Source organism: Rattus norvegicus, chromosome 20 (assembly GCF_021556685.1).
Source record: "Rattus norvegicus strain SHRSP/BbbUtx chromosome 20, alternate assembly SHRSP_T2T, whole genome shotgun sequence".
Lineage (NCBI taxonomy): Eukaryota > Metazoa > Chordata > Mammalia > Rodentia > Muridae > Rattus > Rattus norvegicus.
In genome coordinates, this window is record NC_141553.1 from 6,745,521 (window position 1) to 6,764,057 (window position 18,537).

At 49.6% G+C, this 18,537-nt stretch overlaps 1 protein-coding gene across 7 annotated transcripts in view; it reads left to right on the forward strand.

The window, feature by feature from the left end:
* Window positions 1-756: 756 nt before the first annotated feature.
* Anks1a (ankyrin repeat and sterile alpha motif domain containing 1A) overlaps window positions 757-18,537 on the forward strand; it is a 153,520-nt gene continuing 135,739 nt past the window's right edge. For 5 of the 7 annotated variants that reach the window (XM_087597365.1, XM_087597368.1, XM_087597363.1 and 2 more), the window contains exon 1: window positions 757-1,083. In XM_087597365.1, coding sequence (XP_087453491.1) covers window positions 896-1,083 — 188 coding nt within the window. In that variant the 5' untranslated portion in view covers window positions 757-895. 7 annotated transcript variants of the gene reach the window in all.

The following is an 18,537-nucleotide window of genomic DNA, read 5'->3' on the forward strand; positions in this document are numbered from 1 at the left end:
GATCACATCCGCTAGAACTGGAGTTACAGACTGCAGTGAGGTGCCACAAGGAATGGGAAACAAACCTAGATCCTCTGACAGAGCAGCCACGGAGCCACCTAACAGCCACTCCCGTACCGCCTCTTCCGCCCCCCTTTTTGAGATAGGGTCTCATTATGTAGCCTTGGCTAGCCCGTAACTTGCTTTGTAAGCCAGGCTGGTCTTAAACTCGCAGAGATGCGGCGGCTTCTGCTTCCCGACTGCTGGGACAAACGGCGAGTGCTACAATGCCAGGCTAACAGCAGTTGTAAAAACTCTCTGGCCTTCCCTCAAGGAAGCACCAGAGGGCGGGATTTTTCAAGTCTGGTTCTAGGTATCCGCAGCTATTCCGTAGTTAATCTATGTGTCTTGAATGGAATTGAAAACATGGGTACCCGTTACCGCCTTTCTTTTGTTTCTACGATGCCTGGACCAATGAGCGGATTTCCAGTCCCATGAGGTCCCAAACCTTTGAGAAGGCGAGCACTTCGGGAAGCTCCAACAAGTGTGCTGCCTTCCTTCTCTCCCACCTGTCGAATGGGCGGGTTCGCTGGGCGTGAACCGCGTCTGCGCCAGGCTCCACTCTGCACGCCCGGACTTCCACTCTGCCACCCTGGGTCACCTGCAAGGCGGCGCCGAGCCCCGCCCACTAGGTGGGCAAGGGGGCGGGGCGCGGGGGCGCGGTGACGCGTGACGCCGGATCCCGGAAGTGACGCGCCATCAGGGGAGGGGGAGACCAAGGAGGCGGGGAGGGGGAGAGAGGGGGTGGCGTCCCCGGCCGGTTTGAGGGGTGCGTTGCCCGGAGACGGAAAGTTTAGGAGCCTGAGCTGGCTCTGCAAGGCTAGGGGTTGGGGTCCGAGGGGTGGCGGTCCTGGGGATGGGGAAGGAGCAGGAGCTGCTGGAGGCGGCCCGCACCGGGCACCTCCCGGCCGTGGAGAAGCTGCTGTCCGGGAAGCGGCTCTCCTCCGGCTTCGGCGGCGGCGGCGGCGGCGGCTCCGGCAGCGGCGGCGGCTCCGGGGGCGGCGGCCTCGGCTCTTCCAGCCACCCTCTCTCCAGTCTGCTGAGGTGAGTGCGCGCGCCGGGGCTCGCAGTCCGGACTGCGCGGGCTCCCCCGAGAGGTCGCGGCTCCTACGGCGCGCGCGGCGCAGGCCGGGGCTCTCGTGTCTGGCGTCGCGGCTGCGGAGAATGGGGGGAGTGCCCAGGTGGCAGCCCGCGCCGCATGGCACAGCTCGGCGTCACCCTCGCCCGCCGTGAGGTGCCAGCTGTCGCTTCTCACAAAAGCCACTTCAGAGCAGACCGAATTCGCGGAATCCCTCTCACATCCTGCAGGAACTCCCACGCCGCGCGCAGCCTCGCGGCTCCCCTGGAGCACATTCTCGTTTCCTTCTCTTAGGAACTTAGGAACCTTCCACCCGGGCTGTGCAGAACCCGGCTTTTGTTTGTTTTTAAAATTGCTTCTGCGTTGATCGCGCACGAGGTGTTCAGTCTGTGAGCCCCTCTTGGCGCCTGAAGCTCAGTTTGTCATTTCCTTGTTGTCACTCTGGCTGGGTTCGTCCAAGTGGCATCTGCTCATTTCCCCCTGGGACTTAATCGCAAAGAAACCAAGGCTTGCTTAAGGGAGCTTAGGTGCGTTCAACTTTCTGAGATCTTTTAGACGCTTGAATCTCGGGCTGCAAGGCGTCGGGAGGGAGTAGGGGGTCACTCTTTGTAGTTTACAAGGGGGATTGGAATGCTCTGTCAGAGTGCACAAAATGTGTTGGTTCAGCAGCGCTTTCGTAGCTGTTTTCTTTTCCTTCCTTGTTCTTTTGAGGTTTTTAAGAAGTGGAAGTTCATTTAGAAGTGGCTTCCTTAGCTTCTGTTCCCTGTAGGTTCATGCACCTTCAGTTTAAGTAAGCTTGGAGAGGTTGCAACCAGGAAGCCCACGGCTTTAATAAATAGGTATTCATTCAGTCCTGAGTCTCAACCCACATATTTTCAGGAAGATTTTTAAAAGCACTATACAAGAACCCTCCCCTTCCTTTGATGGGGAAAAAGCCGATTCTGTTTGGCTGCACTCAGTCTCTTGAAGAATACTGGCTCATAGGTGGTAATCAAAGTTTTTTGAATAGATAAAAAGTACTGATTCTAGTAGAATGGTTGTGTGTGTGTGCCTATGTTTGGGTGTGTGTGTGTGTGTGTGTGTGCGCGCGCGCGCGCGCGCGAATGTGCACGATGAAGGCTAGACGTTGACATCTGGCGTCTTCCTCACTTGCTCTCCCCCAAAACCTGGAGTTTGCTGATTGCGCCAAACTGGCTGGCCAGCAAGTCCCAGGGATTTCCCTGCCTCTGCCTTCCCAGTACTAACATTACAGCCACGTTGGCGCGCTCTCTCTCTCTCTCTCTCTCTCTCTCTCTCTCTCTCTCTCTCTCTCTTTATTCTTCCTTTAAACATGGGTGCTAGATCAAATTCAAGGGTTCCTGTTTGCTGAACAAGCACTCTATGGACTGAGCCATCTCCTCAGGGGATGATCAGCCTCTAAATAAATTGAGATCCTAGCTGGTAGTGGTTGGCACTTCAGAGGACAGACACTTCTCTGGGATAGGTTAGAATCTCCAGGGGAGGTGCACCGAGGCTGGCTTTGAAGTCAAGGTTTGGGTAGATAGCACGTAGTTGGGAATGCTCAGAGGAAGCACACCCTGTTCAGAGGCAGGGTTTGTTTGCTGTTTGTGGACTACTCGGGGACTTCCTGCTTGGGATCTTGAGTAGTCGTGCCTTTAAAGGCAAATAAGAATGGATCGGTATACTTTTGGCTCTCATGTTAGCAGCCTGTCTTGTATTAGCACACTTGTATTCTCAGTCTCTATATTAGCACCTGAAGACAGAGTCTCCCAGTTGGGGTTTCTATTGCTGTGATGAGACACCATGACTAAAAGCAAGTTGGGGAGGAAAGGGTTTATTTAATGGCTTGCACTCCCACATCATAGTCTGGTCACTCACTCAGGACCAGAACTCACCAGGGCAGGAACCTGGAGGCAGAGCTGATGCAGAGGCCATGGAGGGGTGCTGCCGACTGGCTTGTTCTCCTGGCTTGCTCCTCATGCCTTGCTCAGCCCTCTTTCTTATAGAACCCAGGACTACCAGCCCAGGGGATGGCACCACCTACAGTGGGCAGAGCCCTCCCCCATCAATCACTAATTAAGAAAATGCCCTACAGCCAGATCTTATGGGGGCATTTTCTCAGTTGGGGCTCCCTCCTTCCAGGTGACTCTAGTTTGTGTCAGTGGGTGTAAAACCAGCCAGCACACAGGCGCTCAGCAACTAAACACGGAACACTTTTTTCCCTCATTTCTTTGTTTGTTTGTTTTTAGGCAGTGCCTCACTACATCGCCTTGGGCTGGAACTCATTAAGTAGGCTGGGCTGGCTTTGAACTAGCAGAGATCCGCCTGCCTCTGCCTCTGCCTCCCACGTGCTGGACTTCCCACTTTTTTTTTTTTTTTTTTTTTTTAATTCTGCACGTACTCCTTTAGCTGAGAGGCAAGGGAAAACTGCACGGATGATGCAGTACTTGGGGATTTGCCGTGGACGCCCTCTGCCTCGGGGGAGGGGGACATAAACTTTCCGCACATCTTCTGCCCTCTGATACAGGTCAGGTTCCTCTTGGTGTGCCCTCAGAGGCAGTGGGACGTTGTTGAGATCTGGTTGCCACATACATAGTTAAACAAGACTGCCAGGTCTGTTGAGCACAGTGCTTTTTTCCATTTCTTCCATAAAGCATGAGTGGGTGTGTCCCTTCCCTAGAGTCACATCGCTGCTGGACTCCTCATTGGCTGCTGTGTCTGAAAGAAGCTACAGATGCCTATGAGTCTCCCAGTCTCTCAGTCTCCTGCTGGGAGGGAAGGCCTCTGCTTAGGCCCCTGCTACACTGGGTGTGTCATTAATTAGGGGCACTATGCATTTATTAAGGTTTATTTATTATATATATTGTTCTGCCTGCATGCATGCCTGCCTGCAGGCCAAAGATAACACCAGGTCTCATTACAGATGGCTGTGAGCCACCATGTGGTTGCTGGGAATTGAACTCAGGACCTCTGGAAGAGCAGCCTCTGAGCCACCTCTCCAACCCCAAGGTCACGCATCTACATAACCATGAGGCCCCTGTTGTAGGTTTGGAGGTGGAGGAAGGTACTCCTACTCTTTTTTCCTGCCTGGAACCGTGAGTTATCACTGGAAGCCGTGGACTCCTAATTTGGTGTCTCGACTGGTGTATCCTAGCCTCATTAGTACTGAAAACTGGAATCTTGACGTTTACGGAGCTTAGAGCTGCACTGGGTATAGATGTTGCGAACCACACGTGTGTTTCTTTCCTCATGTGTTTATGACCCTTCTCCCCCAGTCATCCCACATAGGTTTTGTATGTATTCTTTCTGCATGTATGCGTGTACACATATGTGGAAACTGGTAAGACTGGGTTTACACGCAGATGGCATTTTTAGGTGCGTTCTGGGGATTGAACTTGGGTCCTGGTGCCTACAGAGCAAGCATGTTACCAGCTGCGCCCTCTCACCAACCCCTCCTGTGTGTTCTGAAATTACAAAATACTCCCTTCTCTCCTCACAGGTCCCATTTCTTAGAGCTATTTTGTACCTGGGTCTTAGCCTCACACACCCCATGATGGTCCTCAGACACACAGGTCTCGGGGGACACATATATCATACACAGTAGTTCTCAGTCCCACCTTTGCTTGCCTCTGTAGCTCTCATGTCTTTGCTCTGTTTGCTGGCTTGTCTTTTCGTCAGCTGACACAAGCAAGAGTCACCTGAGAAGAGGGAGCCTCGGTTGAGGGAAGACCTCATGATGGATGGCACAGGGCCCAGCCCACTGTGATCGATGGCACCCTGGAGTTCCCTCATCGATAAAGTATGACCTGAGAGCTCTAAGCTGAAATAAACCCTTTCCTCCCTAAGTCGCTGTTGGTCATGGGCTTGACAGTGTTCCCACAGCCCTCATCCACTGAGAGAGCATCTGAATCGCACTCTCAGCAGAGAAGATCTCTGCTACCAGCATTTACAGACACCGAAGTGCAAAGTCCTGCTCTCTTTGGAGACTCTGGTTTTGAAAAATCTAAGCCTACAGGATACCGTGTTCTGCTGACTCCTGTGGCTACTGTCCCCTCTCTGCAGCGTAGAGCATTAGACTAGTGCTGGAGTCAGGCTGTCCGAATTCTTCTGCCAGCACTGACTGTCGCTGGACTTGTGGAAGTTAAGTACTTTGATCCCTACCCTCTGTGAGATGAAGACACTGGTACCTGCCTCACGGATGCTGCCTTGGGTAATTAATGTGGTGACCACACTGTACCACAGTTCATAACACATCCTGTGAGCTCACTGTGAGCGATCCTCAATTCCTCACACAGTCTGTCCTGTGCACTTGTGTTGTGCAAATTACTGTGTCAGACATGTTTTGATTTAAGGGTGTTTGTGTTTTTTTGTTTGTTTGTTTGTGTTTGTTTGTTTTTTGGACAGGGTCTAGGCTGGCTTTGAACTCATATACCCCAGGGTAACTTTGAACATCTGATTCTCTGTCTTCCAAGTCTGACTGAGTGCTGTGATCGATTATAGGTACACTCCGCTGTGCGCCCCGCTCAGACACATTAAAGGGTGTTCTCTCTTGCTTGGTGATCTCTTCTTTGAGCAGTGGCAGGTTAGAAACAGTAAGGGAGAGGACCTGCTCAAACAGACATGTGAATGCTGTTCATTAACAGCCCCGCCCATCGTCGGCTTTGTTCAGGGCCAAGTAAGTGATTGCTAGATGCGCTGTGAAATTTACCTCAGAGCTATCGGAGAGAAGGTGCCAGGTCAGAATTAGCCCTTCTCACCATATGCATAGTTCACTTAGAACGTTTGTAGGCGTTGTACATATGTATGCACGTAGGGTATGCATGTGACAAACTGACAAAATGAAATGTGCAGCTAAGTGTACCCACTTTCCCCTTAGTTGTTTGAGGCTTTGGAAATAGAGGTTTGTAGCTCTCCACACCTGAGTAGACCCAAAGCACTAGTTTACTGTCTCTTCTGAGTTTTAGTCATTAAATAAAGATTGTGTTCAGTAGATGTTTAATTTTCTATCCAAAATAATGCAGATATAATTTTTGTTCTTCTACCAATAATCAGTAGATTAGCTAGTTCTCCAGAGTGTTTAGTGCTACAGAGAAGCCGCACTGCATGGATTAGACTTTGTGTGGTTTGGGCGCATTTTCTGTTTCGTGGATGCATATAGCTTGAAAGCTGGGGACAAGATACCTTTCACCGCTAAACTTCTTGATTTGAGTGTTTTCAGTCCCAAGCACATAGCAGACATGAAACTTTGCTGTAACAGAGCTGGCCGGGTTTAGGTTTACAATGAAGCAGTTGATTTCTTGGAAAGCAATTTCTGTCTGAGAATACAGTAAGAGTTAGATTAAAAGGCCAAAGGGCCAGAGAAAATGAAACGTGAAACTGATCAGGTAGTTGCTCAGAATTATGGGTTGAGTGGTGAGTTACGAATTGGTGTTTGCTGACGGAACAGGGAAGGGAGGTGCACGGGACTCAGCAAGAGGAACAAAGTCAAAGGTGCTGGTCAGGAAGGAGGCTGTGTCACAGTTCAGGATAATTCTGTCACCACAGAGGCTTGCTGAAGAGATCTGAGAATCTAGACAGTGCCTATAGATGTGGTTTTAAACTCCTTTTTAACTCTGCCGTCTTGTGAAAGGAAGCAAACAAGGAGAGATGGTTCTAACCCTTTAAGGAAGAGGAAAACCCTGTAAAATGGTAATGGGCAGTATGGTATGGTCTTGTGTATTTGCCCGATTTAAGTTCCTGTTCTAAGTCAACACATAGGCAAACAAAGACCCCCAAATAAAAACAAAAACCAGCGTACAAGTCAGGACCCGCCCCACCTGGGATCTTTCACTGAGCTGTCTTCATTAGAAAGCCTTTTTAGGTACGAGGGTAACATTGAGTCCAGTACTGAGCCTCTTAGGCAAGCACTCTGCTACAGCCCCAGCAAACTTAAAGAACGTGAGTGTTCTGCCCGGATGTGTGTCTGTACCAGTGAAGGCCTGTTTCCCGGGTGGCGCTAGAAGGTTCTGCATCCCCCAGGACTGGAGTTACAGGTGGTTGTGAGCCACTGGGTGGCTGCTGGGAAACTGAACCCAGGTTTTCTGAAAGGGCAGCCAGTGCTTTTAAAATGTCTAAGCTATCTTTCAAGTCCTGAGAATTTCTTAGGATACTGTTTTTTTGCGTGATTTTTGTTGTCTAGGAGCCCTCTTCCTTAGTTTTGGAATTGCTCTTGAGGTATGGCTTTTTCTAAAGGAGAATGGTTACTTTGTGGGGTTGGGGATTTAGCTCAGTGGTAGAGCGCTTGCCTAGGAAGCGCAAGGCCCTGGGTTCGGTCCCCAGCTCCGGGAAAAAAAAAAAAAAAAGAATGGTTACTTTGTTCAAAACAAAGAGAAAACAAAATAGCAACCCTGGCCCTGGGTGTTACTTTAGATCTGGGATCTTGGCTTGGGAATGGAGTGCAGGGCTGGAGTTTGCCCGCCCGGTCAGGCCTAGGCTTGACTTGGGTCTTTCCTAAGAGAAAAAAAAATCTAGAAGGTTCTGTTGGGTGCTTGTGTTTTTGTTTTCTTGGAGACAGGGTTTCTCTGTGTGGCCCTGGAACTCACTCTGTAGACCAGGCTGGCCTCAAACTCACAGAGATGCACAGTCCTCTACTTCCTAAGCACTGAGATAAAGCCATGATGGCCTGGCTGGGAATGCCACCCTTAAGCTAAGTAGGATAGATGTGGAGCAGATTGTTTTCAGCGTGCCTGCACGTGCGCGTGCGTATATGTGTGTGGGGGGGGGGATGGGTGGGTGCACGCGCGTGTGCGCAGTTCGGGCACTCCCGGTTTCTTCACATTCTCCAGCTTGGTTCAGTTTTCACCGAATTAGTTGTAGAGGGTGGGAGAACTTCTGACTTGTGTCTGGCTCAACCTCAGTCTCTTCACTGTCACAAGTCAGGGACCAGGACCAGCAAAAGAAAGCCCTGCTCTCTAGGTTGGTTTTCTCCTAGCAAAGATCCAAGTCAAGCGAAGGCCTGACAGGCGCAGATACAAAGTAGAAATAAAATGGATACAAATGTTTCTCTCCGGAAAACCCCTTCAGTCAGCTTTCCAAGTTTGTTTACCCCAAACAGCTGTGAATTTGGGTCTTCAGAAGGAAGTCCAGGTCATTTCTGTGTCGTCGTCCCCGTCCGTCCGTCCCCGTCCCCCCCCCCCCCCCCCCCCCCGTCTTTGGGAGGAAAGTAAACACCAGAATCTGTAGGGCACAGACACCAAGGAAACCCGAAAAATAGACAGCAGAGAGCTTGTCTTGGAAGCCACACTGCCGGCCAGGTAGGAAGGAGCAAGGGATTCTTTGTAGTGCATCCTGGGGAAATGTTTCCCACACTGATAGCCAGAAGATTACTAGGAGATTTCGCTGTGGCGTAGGAAATTACATTGTGTAATAAGTTGCATCCATAGTACATCCTCGGTGATTTTGGTGTGGTTAGAGTTAGTGGCGACAGCACGGGAAATTACACGGTAGGCTTCCAATTTATCCTTCCTCGGTAATTTATAGATCGAGTTCATTTAGTTTACAAGTCAAAAAGGAGTTTTTAAAATAAACCAGTTGTCTGTCTTAAAGCCAGCTGTATCTGCAGGCCCTGTCACTGCAGTCCCTGAGCCTCTCGGGTGGATGTGACCTAGGCGACTGAGCTGCCTTTAGGCTACCACCCTGCAGCTCAGGACATCAGTCATAGCTTGTGACAAAGGTAGCTTAGGAAGCGTCTCCAAGCTTATGTCCTCATAGGTAGAGTCAGCCTGGAGGGGTCTCCATCTCTAATGTCAGGTGAGTCAGAATAGACTGCGGCCACCAGGACCTTCCATGGGAGCCACTTGCTCCCACCTTTGATGAATTGGACCACTGAGCCTACTGTGAAGGACTTGTCTCTCATGTTGCCATTTTAAATTATAGTCATTGATAATGCAGGCTCTTGCCTGATTCGTTCACAGTAGATGAATCTCAGCCTACCCCGCCACCCCCAATAACATCATTCTAGGTAGTCCCGGCTGTCCTGACACTCATTCTGTAAACCAGGCTGGCCTCCAACACACAGAGATCTGCCTGCCTCTGCCTCCCCACAGGAGTACAGGTCCGTGCCCATCCTAGGAATCTCAGTTTAAACATCAGAGGGGCAGAGCTAAGGCAGGTCTTTGAGCCCTTGCTTTCTGTTTGGAATCTCTGGCATTTTGAGGTTGCGGGGTGTGCTGGCTAGTTTTTATGTCAACTAGAGTTGTCTGGCAAGAGGGGACCTCAGCTGAGAAAAGACTCCATCAGATTGGCCTGTGAGCAAGCCTGTGGTGCATTTTCTTGATTGATGACTAACATGAGAGGACCCAGCTCACTGCAGGTAGTCATGGGTTGTCTATGAAAGCAGGCTGAGCAAACCAGTAAGAAATAGTCCCAGTGGCTTCTACTTCAGTTCCGGGCCCCAGGTTCTTACCCCAGGTTCTTATCCGGACTTCCTTGGATGATGGAATGTGACCCGTGACACAGAAGCGTGAGCCGAGATAACCCTTTCCTCCCCGGGTTGCTTTTGGTCATGGTGTCTATCACGGCAATAGAAACCCTAGTGAGCCCCTTTAGTGGGATTGTGACACAGCTATGTCACATGTCACCATGGGCTGTGGTGGATCCTGTGCCTGTTCACATTAAATGAGACAGGGACAAAGCAGCTCCGAGGCAGGTGGCAGCCCAGGTCGGGTCTGCAGCTCACTAGTTGACCCCTCATTCAGGGGCAACCCCACAGTTTATATGTGTATGTTTCGTTGCTTGGTTGGTTTGTTCGAGACAGGGTCTCACTGGGACTCACTGTGTAGACCAGGCTGGCCTCGAACTCAGAAATCTACCACTGGGATCAGTGCAGCTCTGTGCTTGGCCGAGACTTTGTTTGGCTATTTGTTTGTTTTATTTTATGTATATATGTTTTAATTCTGGGATTATAGACACCTGCCTTTGTGGTAGAAAAATCTCAAAACACAAGAGCGCACACATGCAATTTAAAAAAAAATTGTGCACTGCATACTTGGACTTTTTCTCTGTACAAATCTATTTTAAAAATGGAAATGACATCATTCTGCTAGTAACTTGTTTCCCTATCCCTTTCTGTGCTCTCCAGCCTTGTTTTGGGAGCTTTGGTGATATCTGTGGTATTGAGGAAGCATCATTTAACCCCTTGCCTGCCGTGGGCATATGAGTTTCTTCTTCATTTTCTGCTTTTAGGATAGTCGTGTGATGATGTTATTTTAGTCTTTTATTCTTTTTATTTTATGTGTATGGGTGCTCTGCCTGCGCGGATGTCTGTCTGTGAACAGCATGTACGTGGAGGCCAGAATAAGGTGTCAGATCCCCTAGAGCTGGAATTACAGGTGGTTGTGAGCTACCACTTGTGTGTCAGGAATGGAATCCGGAAGAACAGCCAGCGCCCTTAACCGCTGAGACGTTATTCTTTGAGGCAGAGTTTCTCTGTGTAACCCTGGAAATCACCGTGTAGACCAGGCGGACCTTGAACTCAGAGAGATCCACCTGCCTCTACCTCCTGAATGCAGGGATTAAAGGCGTGTGTCACCCCCCCCCATATTTATATTTTTAATTGGCAAAGTCATTGTGCATATGTATGAGGAGCAGTCTGACACTTCAGTCCGTACTCTGTACTGATGACATTTGTCAGTTTTGTGTCGGCCTTGCTAGCTGTTTTTAAGTCTTTAGCGGTTGTCACCCAAAGTTGTCCCTGTTGAGGTTTGTGTGCACTCACGCTTATAACATTTGCAAACCCAGTCGACAGTAGGTGTAAATCGAGTGTTCAGCCATCACCAAAATCATAAATGTGCGACCGGAATTAAGACCCCTTATCAAATAATTCTGAGGCCCCTGTTGTCTCTTGGGTCCATGTACGAGAAGGAGGAGGTCCATGCCTGCTCTACGGCTGCCAAGTGCTTCTCATGCACTTTATGCAAACATACATAGAATTTTTAATTTTTAATTTTTTAGTGTATTTACATGTGTGTGTGTGTGTGTGTGTGTGTGTGTGACGGAGGAAACTCGTTATGTTGTTCTTTTGAGACAGGGTCTCCTTGTGTAGCTCTGCTTGTCCTAGAACTCACTATGTATACAAAGCTGGACTCGAACTCACAGAGATCCTGCCTCTGCCTCCTGAGTGCCAGGATTTAGTTGTGTGCCACCGTGCCCAACTCTAAGAACAACTTGTAAGAGTAGGTCTCTCCTTCTGTCACACATGACCCAGAAATAGAACCCAGGTCATCAGGCTTGACCTGACAACAAGCGACGCTACCCACTAAGACCTATCTGACAGGCCAGCTGTGACAAGGGATGGGAATGTAGCTCTGGGACAGAGTGCTGGCTTAGCATGTCTGAGGCTGTGGGTTCAAGTCCTGGTCCTAATTCCCCCCCAACCCCAAATCAAAATTCCTTAAAATGCAAGCTGTTTCTCTCATTTGTGAGAAGGTGGGCAGAGTGGAAGTGCCGAGGTGTGAGATAACCAGAGAACAGCCCAGTTTACTGGGAGATGACACTAGCTGAATACGGATGCCTCTCCAGGTGCTGCCCAAGTGCATCCCTGCCTTGTCTGTCTGTCTGTCCGTCCGTCCGTCCATCCGTCCATCGGCATGGGGCAGCCATTGATTGTTTCCCTTTCCCCGAGGAGGCGGTCATTGTTATTTTCTCTCCTGCTCCCTTTAACTGTCCTATTTCTCAAGTCGCTTTTTCTGTAAATTAAAGTGGAGACCTACGGTAGGCACGTGCTTACAGAACCGGTGAGCTCGGGCCACTTACCTGAGTAGGTGGAAAACTCTTTAGCCAACCGAGCGCCTCTTTGCATCTTTGCTTTGCTTTTATTGAGCGATGGTCTCATGGCCTGGCCTGGAGCTTACTGTGCAGATGATAAGGACTTTGACCTGCTCCTCCTGCCTCCGCTGAATGCTGGGATACCGCTGTGCACCAGCCCTCACAGCCTTAACTCTCTGCTTGGCCTGGAGAGGAACCCAGACCTGGCTTTGTCCCCAACCATCACCATCAATGTCCCTGGGTCCAGTCCAAAGAAAGCTGTATGTGCCGATTCTTGTTCTCACTGGGCTGATGGCAGAGCACCCTCTGATAAGCCTTCCTGCAAAGCCCATCCCGTAGTGTGTGTGTGTGGTTGTCAACGCTCCTGAGCACTTGGGTAGCTGTGTCAACAGGTGGGTGTGAACATGTGTGTGTGGTCACCTGTGCACGCTGTGTACTTCTGTGTCCCTGTGTTCTGTTCACCTTTAGAGCCCAGCGGTTGTGCCCACTCTACAGAAGAAAAAAAAAAAGGTTAAGAGGCAGTTAGAGTTCCAGCACAGGGCCACACGGGAGAGGGCGGAGCCAGGAGTCCCGCAACTTCCAAACTCTGGATTCCAGCACCTGTTGGACCACTTGGAGAACTCATTAAGGCTTTAATTTCCTATAACAGTTGCTTTTACAAACCTTGCTCTGTACTGTGTATTTCATCAACAGCAATTCACTTTATCTTTGTAACGGCTCTTTGGGTGAGGGCGTGTACTGTATACTGCTGGGAGCAAGCTGATGGGAAGTGTGGGGCTTGGTTCTGAACCCAGGTCAACCGGCTCCAGAATTCTTGCTTAGTTCCTAAGCAGCTGGAGTTTTTTCTTCTTCCCAAGACTAGAACTCAGAATCCCCTGGAGCCTTTTGATTACGGAAAATCAGGTCAGCTCATTTCTAATCATTGGCTGTTTCCTGGAATATAGGAAAGTTGGATAAAGGGCTGTCTGCAAGCGCACACCAGCTAACGTTGTTTCGGAGCACGTGAGAAATGGAGCTCATGAAGAGGGAGAAGTCTCTCATGTGACTCTCAGAAGGGTTCTACCTTCCTCAGGGTGGGTTCATGGAATCCTGGACCTTACCTAACCATACCTGTGAGGAAAGATGGACTCTCCCATGAAAGTGGCGAAGACTTTTGGGTGAATGAACAGCTGTGGCCAGAGTGAGTGCGAGGCTGTGAATCTGAACAACTGATGAGAAGCTGGAGGTCTGTGTTCCGATGTGTGACCGTGCATATGTGCCTGTGTGTGCACACACTCCTATCCATGCACTTCTGTATGCTTGTTTGTGCTCCTGCAGCCGTGCACTGCTGTGTGCTTGTGTGCAGCTCTTGCCTTTGGCTCTCCTTTTTCAGATCTTGCCTGCCCCCCTTAATGTTTTACAACTAGATCTTGCTTTCTCACATAAAGAGTAGTTGGTCCAGAAAATGATTTTCAGAGACTCTGACCCGCCTGGGTTAAATGACTGTGGCTAACAGTTGAAGCCTGGATTGGTGAGATGGGAAATGTTGTTCCCCATAATCCCTTGGGTTTTAATCATTAATTCTTCAATGAGAGCATCAGTGCCATCTTGCTGATGAATTTCAAAGAGGCCAAGAGACATGCCTAGGGTTGCAGCCCTTCTCCCCACACAGTCTTTAGGGTATGCTGTGTGCGGTGCTCATGGCTCCTGAAACAGACTGCTTCAGCAGCTATGAAGCAGCCCCTGGGCCCTGTGTGGCGAGCAGTCGTGGGACGCGCTATTACTTTACCTAGCAATAAGAACAGCTCAGATGTGGAAATTGGCAGAGTGTCTGGATTTGTCACTTGTAATCTGTTGCTTTCTCCATAATTGTCCATGGAAGCCCCAGCTGGAGACTCATTTCCCGGCTAGTCACTCTTCAGCTGTTCATTCTGCCATCGTTATCAGACACAGTGCAGATTTTCAAAGGGTTTTTAAGTAAACAGCTCAGTATTTATGGCTCTGCTTTCTGGTTAGCAGTTTTCTCTTTTTGAAAGAGTGTGTAAGGACGACCGGGGTTTGTTCTCAGATGGGCTCTTACCGTTAAGTCTTTGCTGACCCTCCCACACCCTACTGTCAGCCTCCCTAGAGCTGGGGTTACAGGTGTGCATTGTGTCCAGCTAGGAGAATCTTGTGTGTGTGTGTGTGTGTGTGTGTGTGTGTGTGTGTGTGTGTCTGTGTGTGTGTGTCTGTGTCTGTGTGTGTCTGTGTATGTCTGTGTGTGGGTAAAATTTTATGTTGACTAAATTGATAAGAATGAACTATGTATGTACTCAACGACTTCAATGACTTCTTACCATTTCAAGCTCTTAGACTCATTGTTGCTTTTACTTCCCATCATTTCAGTTACCTCTCTCTAATGTACATTTGTCTCCTGGTTTGGGTGTGCGTGCATGCATCTGTCCGTCTGTCCGTCCATCCGTCTGTCTGTGTCTGTCTGTCTCTCTCTCTTGCGCGTGCACGCGTGTGCGCGCGCGCGCACACACACACACACACACACACACACACACACACACACGCACACACTATTTAGTTTATCCTGACCACGAACTGGCTGTATGTTGTAGTATAGTAGGCTGGTCTTGAACTTGTAATCATTCTGCCTCAGCCTCCCAAGGGCCAGAAGTATGGTTAAGTACACCCTGATGATGTCGGTTTTGTAGGTCAGTAATGGAGAGAACATCTGTGGTTCAAATCCTTAGCTGCGTCTCATCCCAATGTCAGACACTTACGAAGACCCGAGTTTTTGAGCTGTGTTTCACAGTCGTTGAGACACATCTGTGATTTTCCAGAGGGATACATGTGGGGTTCTGAGTGTGTCATAAGACTCTGTGGGAGGATCATACAGCTGATTTTTTTTAAACGTTATTATTGTGTGTGTGGCACATGTATGTGCATGCCACAGTGCCTGTGTGGAGGGTAGATGACAACTTCCTGAAGTCCATCTTGTCCTTCAACCTTTATGTGAGTTATGGGGATCAAACTCAGACCCAGTCTTGTGCGTCAAGCATCCTGACCTCCAGACCAGTGGCTCTCACCTTTCCTGATGCTTTGACCCTTTAATACAGTTTCTCAGGTGCCGACCCCACCCGTGCCTTGTTCCTGTGTCACAACTGTAACTGTGCTGCTGTTATGAATCGTAATGGAGATATCTGATATGTCCCCATGAAGGGATTGTTCCGGTTGAGAACTGCTGTGAACAGACACCATGACCAAGGCAACTCTTATAGGGACTTAATTGGGGCTGGCTTACAGGGTCAGAGGTTCAGTCCATCATCATCAAGGTGGGAACATGGCAGCATCCAGGCAGGCATGGTGCAGGAGGAGCTGAGAGTTCTACATCTTCACCTGAAGGCTGCTAGGAGAAGACTGACTTCCAGGTGGCTAGGATGAGGGTCTTAAAGCCCAGCGACACACCTACTCCAACAGGGCCACACCTCCTAATAGTGCCACTCCCTGGGCTGAGCATACACAAACCATCAAAGGCCCCAGACAGACTTCTTTAGTTTTTATAGCTTTATTCTAGAAATATTTTAAATTATATGTAGGGGTGAGTGTGTGTGTGTGTGTGAGTGTGTGTGTGTGTGTGAGTGTGTGTGTGTGTGTGTGCGCTCGAGCATTGGGTATGTGCATGTGAGTGCAGGTGCCCTAAGAGGCCAGAGGCATCTGATCCCCTGGCATTGTGAGCTGCCTGATGTGGGTGGGAACTGAACTTGGTTCTCTGGAAGAGCAGCATGCAGCTGAGCTCTCTCCACAGCCCCCAGTAATATTTCTCGGGACACCTGTTTCATTTTACTGTTGCTGCTGTCCATTGGCTTGTGACCTTTGTCACTGATTATCAGAACTGAGGGGAGGACTCTTCATGCTAATTTAAAACGCTTTATGAGTGTACACGTGTGATTGCCTGTCTGTGGCTCCAATACCTAGGAGGGGGGTTGCTGAAAGCTATAGAGTAAGACCTGCCTCAAAAACATGCAAAAAGAGCACTGGCTGCCCTTTCAGAGGACCCAGGTTCGATTCCCAGTATCCCCGTGGCCGCTCACAACCATCTGTAACTTCAGTTCCAGGAGAGCTGACACCTTCTTTTGATCTCTGAGGACCAGGCACACACATGGTACACAGACATACATGCAGGCAAAATAAAGTAAATAATATAAAACATATAAAAATAAGTAATCTAAACAATTAACAAAACAAAATATACCACAAGGTTGTACTGGCTGCTTTTGTGTCAACTTAACACAAGCTAGAGTCATCAGAGGGGAAGGAGCCTCAGCTGAGGAAATGCAGCCATGAGACCCAGCATGAGACCCATTTTCTCAACTAGTGGTCAGGGTGGAAGGACCCAGCCCATTGTGGCTGGTGCCATCCCTGGGCTGGTGTCCTGGGTTCTATAAGAGAGCAAGCTGAGCAAGCCAGTAAGCAGCACCCCTTCATGGCCCCTGCATCAGCTCCTGCCTCCAGGTTCTTGCAGTGTTTGACTTTCTGTCCTGATTTCTCAGTGATGGGGCATTGCCTGGGAATGTAAGCTGAAATAAACCCCTTTCTCCCCAAGCTGCGTTTTGGTCATGTGATGTTTCATTGCAGCAATAAAACCACTAACTAAAACAAGTTGATGCCAGGAGTAGGGTTCGAACTCATGCAGAATCAAAGGGACTTTGGATCTTGCCCTTACCATCTGCTAGTTGAAGATACAGTCAACTTTCTTGATTTTTTTTGTCTTATTTCCACTGTCTATAATAGAATTTCTCAGCCAGATATGATGGCACATGTCATAATTCAAGGTCGCAGGAATTCAGAGTCATCTTTTGTTACACTGTGAATTCAAGGCCAGCCTGGGCTGCATGAGACCCTTTCTTTAAAGTAACCAAGGAAAGAAGAGGAGAGGAGGGGAGAGGAAAGGGAAGGAAAGAGGAAGGGGAAGGGGAATGAAAGAGGAAGGGGAAAGAAAGGAAGAGGAAGGGAAAGGAAAGGAAGAGCTCTCCTAAGAGGTTGTATGATGCTTCAGTGATGAAATCTTCGTCAATGCTTAAAAGTGGCTAGAACACAGCAGGCCAGTTGGAGATCGTTAATATTTACAGAGGAAGTCCAGCCTCCTCCTGGGCACTCAGCCATGGAACTTCGGGTCTGACTTGTCAGAACTGAGGGGTGTGGGGGAGGCGGTGGCAGTCAGTCGAGGGTAGTTTGGAAGCTCTTTCTCCACCATGCAGTGTTCTCTCCTGAAGTAAAGTTTGGATCCTGCCTTTGTAGCGTCCAGACAACTGAGAAGATTGCGTGGAGGAGGGAGGGGACTTGCTCAGGGTTAAAATGGAGAGGCTGGAATGGGACAGACAGACCTGTTTGCCCGGCCAGCGCCGTGCGTCAGGTCGGCTAGTACAAGACTGTGAGGGTTGAATGCTGGCCTCGGAGTATATTCTTAGGGAGCTAGTTGATGGATTAAAAGGGTCCAGAAACTCATTTAGTCTCTGCAGGACTGGAGAGCCCTTTGGTCCCCTGTTGTTGAGAAAGGTACACTGGAGTCAAGTGATTGCCAGCCTCGTAACGTTCTCAAGTAAGCTTTATGTGCTGTACTGAGACGATCTTCAGTGCATAGAGCAGTGAGGAATGCGCTGTGTGCACTGGTCTACGCTCTGTCACCCTGCGTGTCCCTACCGACCTGTTACAGAAACACCAGGCTCAGGCCGAATCACTGCCTGCGGTGTGGGCTTGATGTCCACACAGGCCAGAGGAGGACATCGGATCCCCTAGAAGTAGAGTTATAGATGTTTGCGAACCCTGCTGTGAGCATAGGGAAAACATGGGTCCTCTGGAAGAAGAGCTAGTACCTTAACACAGAGCCGTCTCTCCAGCTCCCCAAGCCTCATGGCTGGGGTACAGCTCAGGGGCAGAGTACTCAGCTAATGTGTGAGACCCTGGGTTTGATGCCCAGTGCTGCAAAAGGAAAAGAAACGAGAGTGCAGTTGAGTACCTGAGTGCTACGGGTATAGACCCGTATGTTCTTACCTGTCAGTGCATCTGTGTAGAGTACACTCCAACACCCTGGCCCAGCGGGCCCCTCCCCGAGGCAGCTACTGCCCTGCCTTCTGGCACCGGGACATCTCATGTCCGTTACTCCCAGTGCACCTAGGTTTGTGCAGTGCAGTGGGACAGGAGAGGGGAAGGTCTGCATGTGCCAACACGTCTGCAATGCCTGTAGTTCCTCTCAGAGCACCCGTCCTGGGTTCACGGAACTGTAGAAGCTCATCCCCCCCCCCCCATGCCTCCTTCATTGCACCCCACTCCGTGTCCTGAGCAGCCAAACTTAAAGCTGGCTTAGGACCTTCTTTAGTCACATGGGCCTGATAACAGCCGTTAGCCCCAGCCCACCATTTCTAAGGCATTTAAGTGATCCAAACTCGCCCTACTTTCTGGAGAAGTTGGGAGAATTATGCTGACACGGAGCCAAAGGACTATTGGCAGCTTCTTCATTTAATGAGTGTCTTGCCGGTGCCAGATCACCTTGCTGGCTAGAGGGGCTACAGAGAGAAAAGGCATCTCCATCCAGCGCTTGTCCATTTGCTGGGGAGAGAGCAAGTAAGCAATAATCCTGTGGTCAGGAC